This window comes from Lolium rigidum, chromosome 1 (assembly GCF_022539505.1).
Source record: "Lolium rigidum isolate FL_2022 chromosome 1, APGP_CSIRO_Lrig_0.1, whole genome shotgun sequence".
Taxonomy (NCBI): Eukaryota; Viridiplantae; Streptophyta; class Magnoliopsida; order Poales; family Poaceae; genus Lolium; species Lolium rigidum.
The window spans coordinates 133,747,347-133,755,360 of record NC_061508.1 but is presented as its reverse complement, the minus strand read 5'-3'; the positions used below and the strand labels follow the sequence as shown (position 1 = coordinate 133,755,360).

General features: G+C 46.8%; 1 protein-coding gene across 1 annotated transcript; it reads left to right on the top strand.

Moving 5' to 3' along the window:
* The first annotated feature begins 6,165 nt into the window (after positions 1 to 6,165).
* On the top strand, positions 6,166 to 7,297 carry LOC124682413 (ethylene-responsive transcription factor ERF109-like). Its single transcript, XM_047217104.1, has one exon. It carries the CDS (start codon positions 6,272 to 6,274, stop codon positions 7,073 to 7,075), a length of 804 nt encoding a protein of 267 aa, XP_047073060.1. The 5' UTR covers positions 6,166 to 6,271; the 3' UTR covers positions 7,076 to 7,297.
* The last annotated feature ends 717 nt before the right edge of the window (positions 7,298 to 8,014 follow it).

Sequence of the window (8,014 nt, the reverse complement as noted above, 5' to 3'; positions counted from 1 at the left end):
AGTTGCAAGTGGTAGTTTATTTATGTTGCAAGTGGTTTTCCCACCCGTTATTTTCCCCTTGAATACCACTGGCCCGAAAAAGGGAAATGAAAAAAATAGTTCAACTAATATAAATTTTAATACAAAGTACTAACAATAAAAAGTAAAGGGAATTGATAAAAGGGAATTGCAAAAAAATTCAATCACATTGTTCCAGTTTTTCCTATTTTATTTTTACCACTACCAATAAAGGGAACTGTAAAAAAAAGGCAGATCAGCAGGAGTACTAAAAGTAACAGCACGATAGAAAAAAAAGACGAAAGAGATGCGTCCTGGATCAATTACCTGGTCACATGCATGCTTTTAATGCAGGACCAAGTGGGCACATGCAGAGCGGAAATAACGCGGAGGCAGGGCAAGCGGGCAAGTGTGAACGGAATTAGCGTATGATTAGGATGGGCAGGTCACGACAAAAAACGCGGAATTAGCTAGGGCTGCCGTTGCCAGGAACTGATCGCCCGCGCGATCGAACGCGAGGCAGGGGATTCGGTTTGAGACTGCCCCACCACCTTAATTTTCCATGGGCATATGCTGATATGATAGTTGAGCGTGCTGATCAGCACCGACCAAAGTGAGCAGCACGTTTTCTTTAGATATGTCATCTAGACACAGGCTCCGTGGCCACTGTGGGGTTTTTTTATATAAAAAGGTCCAGTGTGGTAGTACGGAGTACATGTGTGTGCGTTGCTATAATTAACTTTTAGAATGTATATTTTTTCAATCGTGGAGAATTTCACTACTACTTAAATCAGCCTTTTCTTGATGGGACGAAACGTTCTTGTCGGAGCTGCAGGTATCGCCAGGTGTTTTTGATGGGATGAAATCACTTATTCTGCACGTTGTGGTGTGGGTAAGAAAAGGTGGAAAGAGAAAATTCTCTGGTCTATTATTTTTCCTCGTAACCCACTGACCACTTTGTCATCGAATTTCTAGGTTGACCACCCTAGTTGTGCTGCCTAGTGTTGCTCTTTGATGCGTCCCCTTAGATTTGGTTGCTCGATGAGGACTTCTCATGGCTCTCCCAGAGGGATGGCTTGAGGTGTGTCACGGGAGAAATTAAAGCTCTAACCTTGTGTTTGTGAAGACCACGACGATGATAATCGAGATCGTTAACCCTCCTGGTGGCGTGGTTAGTGAGATGTAACTCTGATGGCAAAAACTCAACACATATGGGGCTGTTTTTCCTTCTAAGGCGCCGCAATGAAAACCCAAGTTGCTTACCCGGTCGTGCCATGGGCCATGCGCTTGAGAGGTTGGCTTGGCTCGTTGGCACGTTGCATCACTATGGTGCTCCATGACTTCATCTTCGATGATCCCCGATCATTGTATTCTTCTCTTGTCGTGTTGTTGGATGGGGGTATCCGGCGGCAAGGCGCTCGTCCTCGCAGTGCTGCCATGTGGTTCCTTTTTTCCCGATCGCGGTATGCTGCGGAAGGGGAAAATATCAAGTAATACCACACCTCACAGGATACCATGATATCACTTCACAAAATTCAAATTTGTAGGTGATAAAAAAAATTAAAATAAATTTGTGGCTGTTCACAAGATGTGTGTTTACATTGTCTAGAATTTTCAAATCCAAATTTAGAATACACAATGAGAAACAAAAAAGACAAATGTTGTGTGAATAGTGTCATTTTGTGTTTTTGTCTTTATGTGACACCATTCATGCTGGATTTCTCCTTTTTGTTTCTCTAAGGATATTTCGAATTTGGTTATGAAAGTTACAGGGTATGTAAACACACATCTTGTGAACACCCCAAATTTTGGTTTCAGATTTTTTGACACTTACAATTTAAATTTTGAAGAGTGGTATCATGGTATCAAATAAGGTGTGGTATCACTAGATATGTTCTCGCTGCGGAAGCTAAGAGCAGCGCGCTTCGCTGTATGACCACGCGGTGTTGCTTGGTGGTGTCCTTCGCCCGTGTTCTTGGTCCACTATGAAAGCTAAGAGCTTAGGCACTTGGATGCATGATATTTGTCGTGCAAGTTTGGCTCCATTTGATGGCGATGGCCATTGTCTTGTCCCGGTGCTGAGCTTCGTGTTCCCGCCGCGGTCTTGGTTGATCGGCCCCCTTTGATGACGTAAGTGACCCTCCTTTCCCGCAAGTGCTCCTTGTTGTCTCTATAGCTAGATCTTCTGGTCAAGGTTCGTGAAGTATGGTGGAATTTCGGTCTTGTAATGCCCTTCGCAGAGATTGGTAACTTGTCATATGCAATGTCTTCTCGAGGAGCAAGGCCTTTCGTTAAAGGCGACGAAACACTCATTGACCCGTGTTGTTGCAAACCGCTAGCTCATGGATGACCGCCTGTGTGCAGATGGATTATCATTTGCAAGATCTCACTATTGTGATACTCTTCGATTGCGTCTAGTGGCACTCCCTGGTCCGGTGCTTGTGGGTTGTCTCCCGGTGTTGGTAGACATGGTGGTAGGCTCTGTAGCAATGTTCTTTTTTGAACAACTGTAGCAATGTTCAAGTGTTTATATTGGCACTTAGGACTGTTGGCACCCCTTTCTTTTCCGATGTAATAGCCTTATCTATCCTCACCAATGTCAACCCGAAAGGATGGACATCTCGCACTCTTTTAAAGCAAAATATAGAAGTGGTATTCTCTTCTCCGATGAACATTTCAAAAAACAATTGTTTATGCCAGCAACCTTTAACGCAGCAACCTTTAACGCAGAGAGAAATTCTAACATTGTTATTTTGTTGCAGGGAGATCTTGAGGCTTCGATACTGACCGAAGCACAACACACAGATTATATGTCCAAAAGTTTCCTTTTGTGCCATTGAACTTTTCATAGAATTGCAAGTGTGCCAATTACCTTCTACTTCCTTCCTTCCACAGCAAGAATTATGGATCGGTGGGAGTAGAAAAAGAGTAGAAAACATGGATGCTCCCGGTCGATGTTGAATATAATCGGCTTGTAGAAAATAAAAGATTTATTTTCTCATTAAACTCTTTTTCTCATTAAACTCTTTGATAAATTTGTAAGCGCCCCAACTTCTAGCCTTTTACTTCCTCTTGCACAAAACATGTTGCATACAAGCTTTGGTCAAAGTCAAGCTTCCTAAAGTTTAATCATCTGTATTGATAAAAATATAAACATATAGTACCTCCGTTTTAAATAATAAGGCGCACGTGTATTTCAAGACGAACTTTGACCATAAAAATTGAGCAACAAAATCTTAATTATATTATATGTAATTAGTACCGTTGGATTCTTATTGAAAAACATTTTTAATGATACCAATTTCATACAAACAACCTTTATATATTTGAAGTAATTCTTGATCAAACAAAAAGCACGCAAAACGAGGGAGCCTTAATCCTTGAAACGGAAGTAGTACAACAAAAGAATAATATTTTTAGAATTGTTATGAAATATATTTTCATATTATATGCATTTGACATGGTTAATCTTTGGATTATTATCTATATTCTTGATCAAGTTTGCACAATTTAATTTGCACGAAAAATTATATGCAACACAAAATAGGCAGGAGGGAGTAGAAGCTTCTACTTCTAAGTCGGCAAGTAGTACAAACTTCCAGCTAGAAGCTCTTTCTTGACCCGCTAAGAAAATAGTTTTTTTATTGAAGTCAATCTCACAGTTGTTAATTTGTTAAACCAGTAGCCTTCAAAGCAGAGAGAGATTCTGATGGCTTTTTATATTTTTTTGCCGGGAGATGTTGTCGTTTCGACGCTGACCGAGGCACAAAACTATCTGCGGTGGACGCCCCGCGCTCTCTCGGGAGCTGTCTCCAATCTGGCACCGTCGCTTTCTCCACTGCTCCGAGAGCCCACGCACGCACCCAGCGCATGACGAAACGCCACCTTTTCTACCGAACGGGACGGGGCGTATCGAATGGTACACACATTTTATATTCATCATTTATTTATTTATTTATTTATTCTACTAGGAGGTCTGGGTGATCCCCATGATGGAGACATTCCGAGCAGTTAAACGGATTTCTTTTCTAGGTATTGAGCAGCATGGTTCTCATTTTTGGCGGGTGAATAAAGAATTCGTTTGTATTGGCCATGCTTAGCAGCTGCCAGCTCGGCTAGATACTTAAACATGGTGAGTGCCGACTGGCATGGTTAAAACATGCATGCGGTGCACCATGGTTCAGGCCAGCAGTTTACTTTTATCTCCTTCCTTATCCAGTAATTTTTTCTATCAGCCACTTTTACCAAAAGAGTGGTACTACATTAGGCAATCTTAAAATTAATTTCACAAAGGTAAAACAAACTTGAGATAGTGTGAGTATACCATTGGAATATACTACTCCCTCCGTTCATAAATAAGTGACTCAACTTTAACTAAATTCAAATGTATTTACATGTATTTTTAGTTATACATATATCTATATATAGACAAAAAATTGAGTCACTTATTTTAGGATGGAGGGAGTACCTCTGAATCTACAAGCTAGTAATAGTATTTTTGACGTCACAAGACAAAGTATGGGTTGGTGAAACAACCCTTCCTCCACGTCTCCTGTGCCGCTCTCGGTCGACATGGGGTAGCCCCTCCCTCTCACCTCCACCATGCCCTCCTTGTTGCAATTGGTGGCGACCTCTGTCCGTCATCGACAACTGCACGACTCTTATCCGCCCCCTTTTTCTAGCCTTTTCTTTCGTTTCGGTTTGATTCAAGTTCCCTTTCCTCGCACGACGCTAGCCAAGTTGGCCTCCCCTGATCCCCATCCGGCAAGCTTCAACACGGCTACTTGCGCCGTTCCTTCGCTGGAACAAGTAGATCTAGCGGCCGCTTCTCTGTGTGGCTACCCGCATGCAGTTCTCCTTCTGGATTTGGCGGTGGCGCGTTCGACGGCCTTAGACAATTGTGCCATCGGTGCGTGGAGCTCGTCTCGTGTTGGACAACGCGTGTGGTGGGAGGGGTTGGCTGTGAATTCTAGGTCTTGACCTAGATCTCGCCATCCCAGGGCTCCGATGGTGCCTTTTGTTGGTCGTGGTCACCGCATGGATCTTGGCGGTGATGATGCTTGGGGAGGGTGTTGTGCTTCAAAGTCTGGTTGTTTTGTTGTAGGTGTCATGACCGTCGCCGTGTGTCAAAGGCTGGAGCAGGGGCTCGCGATACCCCCACCCCCACCCTTCCCATTCCCTCGCCCCTGCGGTGGTGCTCATTTGTCGTCGTGGCATAAGCCGACCAAGAACCCCTCCAACTCGCAACCAGTGTACGGAGAAGAAGTTCGCAACCGCAGTATGGTTCTCCCTGTTATTTGTCTAGCTATGTGGTGATGTTCAGTTAGCCAATGTTTGTATGATGTAGCAGTCTTTGCCCGCTCGTAGGAGGGTATAGCGAGGAGTGTGTTGGTTCTTCTATGTGGTTGGATCGCTGCGACGAGCGACAGCCCTGCCCAGTTCAGTGGTGCCGACGATGATGACGCCCCAGGGTGTCATTTCCCTCCCTTGAGGCGTTTATGGGGGTTGTTATAATCTTTCTCTGTGATTATGGGGGGGGGGGGGTGTTCTTTTTTTTTTAGCTCATCTTGCAAGTTAGTAGAGTAGAAGATACTTTAGATGTTCACACATGTGAGGATAAGGACCATTTTGTTGTTATCCAAAACAGCAAACTCCATGCTCCTCCAGAAAGTCTTTCCCCCCGACGGGCCAGGCAGGCGTCCCACGGATCCACCGACCTTTGTATGCTAAAACCAGGTGTGCGATCCCCGTTTCCTCGTCTCCTTGACCCCGCTTTGACCCTTTCAACGGACGGTCAGATGCCAAGGAGATTCTCTCGCTCATCTCCATCCAACGCCAATCCCACTACTACTTTCCGCTGACGTCATTGCCAGCGTACGTGACCCACTGGATCCCCTCGTCCACACGCTGTCCCCCGCCGGGGAGGGCAATCCCGGAATTAACAACAAAACCGGGGCACCCAGAAAACGCGCACGTTTCTCACGCGTACCCCGTTGCGCTTGCGCTAAACAGCCGACGATTAGCTAGCCCCGATCCAACAAAAGTGCACGAGGATGCGCTCTGTCTTGTTGCGCCGCGTGCCGTGCGACGTGAGCTCGTATATAAACTCTGCCCCCGACTCCCGTCTTCCCGCTCACTTCAAACTACACCTGACGGACACAAACAGCACAACACAGGAGCTCCATACACAACACTACAGCAGAGGAAGAAGCAGCAGGAACATCAAGAACAGAGCAGCAGAGGAAGAAGAAGCATCAGCAGCAAGAACACACACATGACCTTCAGCATCTCGACAGCAATGGCGAACCAGGAGTACATGATCCGATTCGACGGCCACTTCGAGGACCCATCCCCGAGCTCGGCGATCGCCGAGCCACCGCCGCAGCAGCCATTCGAAGGCAGAGCGATCACCCCGGAGCAGGAGCACAGCGCCATGGTCGCCGCGCTGCTGCACGTCATCTCCGGCTACACCACGCCGCCGCCGGACATCTTTCCCCCGGCGGCGGCGCGCCGGGAGGCCTGCGCGGCGTGCGGCGTCGACGGCTGCCTCGGCTGCGAGTTCTTCGGCGCCGAGGCCGCATTGGACGCGCACAAGACGACCGCCGGCGCCGCGCCGGCGCCGGCCAAGCCGCAGAGGAAGCGGCGGAACAAGAAGAACAAGTACCGCGGCGTGAGGCAGCGGCCGTGGGGCAAGTGGGCGGCGGAGATCCGCGACCCGCGCCGCGCCGTGCGCAAGTGGCTCGGGACCTTCGACACCGCCGAGGAGGCCGCCAGGGCCTACGACAGCGCCGCGATCGAGTTCCGCGGCCCGCGCGCCAAGCTCAACTTCCCGTTCCCCGAGCAGCAGCATCAGGCTCTCGACGCCAGCCAGCCCAAGGACGACGACGACAGCAATGCCCCGGCCAAATCAGACACGTACACGCCCTCGCCTCGAAGCGCGCCGGACGTCGAGGCCCGGGCGCCGCAGGGGTGGGAGGAGACAGGGGACCAGCTGCTCTGGGACGGGCTGCAGGACCTGATGAAGATAGACGACGACAGCGAGCTCTGGTTCCCGCGGTCTTCCAATTCCTGGAATTAAACCTGCCTGTCCTGCGCGATTAGATGATCCCGGCCGTTGGGCTGGAGTAGAGTGGAAAAGACCACTTCACTGGCTCTTTTTTTCTTCTTCTTCTTCTCTTCTTAGTACTACTACTATCTCTGTTGTATTATTTGACCGAAACAGAGTTTGTGAATTACACTACTAGGGTTGGCTGTATCAACTGTATACCTATTAACGAGGCAATTTTGGGTTTGTGCTTCACATTCTCTACTAATTCAGATCAAGAAGAACAAGCGCTGGCGGTGACCAAAATGATACTCCTGCCTGAACTGTACACGACATCTGACGGATAACCTAGTTCTGAACCATGTGGAGTGTGTGGTTTGCGTTTGTTGGCCGTTGACCATTCACTTGATCTGCTTTTCATCACATGGCGTAGTAGGTCAATAAACAAATCGTTGACCATATGCTAATTTTCCTAGTTTACTCTTTTTCAGAGTGTCGTCCAAAAGGCCCCTAGAATTTTTAATTCACTTCATATGCGTCTAGTTTTAAATATTTGGTCCGACTAAACCAACAATGAAGATGGAACATAAACAGATTCAAGGTCCTAGAGTTGAACCATTTAAAATTTTGAATCTGCAAAACGAAATTACGACGACATTTTATTTATTTTGTTGTTTTAGGTCATCTTCAGCGGTCCAACTTATTTCGAACAACAAAAGTGTTTGTTTGGCTCCGGTTGGATCGGACCGCTGACACAAAATCGGTCGTGTGGTCAGCCTTGTCCGCTTGGATCGAGGGCAACTCAGCAGCCAAACGTATTTTGGTTCGAGCTAGCCATTTTCCTTTATTTTCCACCATTTCACTAAGATGTGTAAATATACGAATAGAAGAGGCTATAAAAACTAAATATAGTGTTAGAAGATTACCACTAATTAGGGAATCGAAGCATATGGAAAATGTTAAAGGTGGTAA

Bases quoted from the DNA above. Each gene is read 5' to 3' on its own strand.
- LOC124682413 (XM_047217104.1), top strand. From the start codon at position 6,272: ATGACCTTCAGCATCTCGACAGCAATGGCGAACCAGGAGTACATGATC.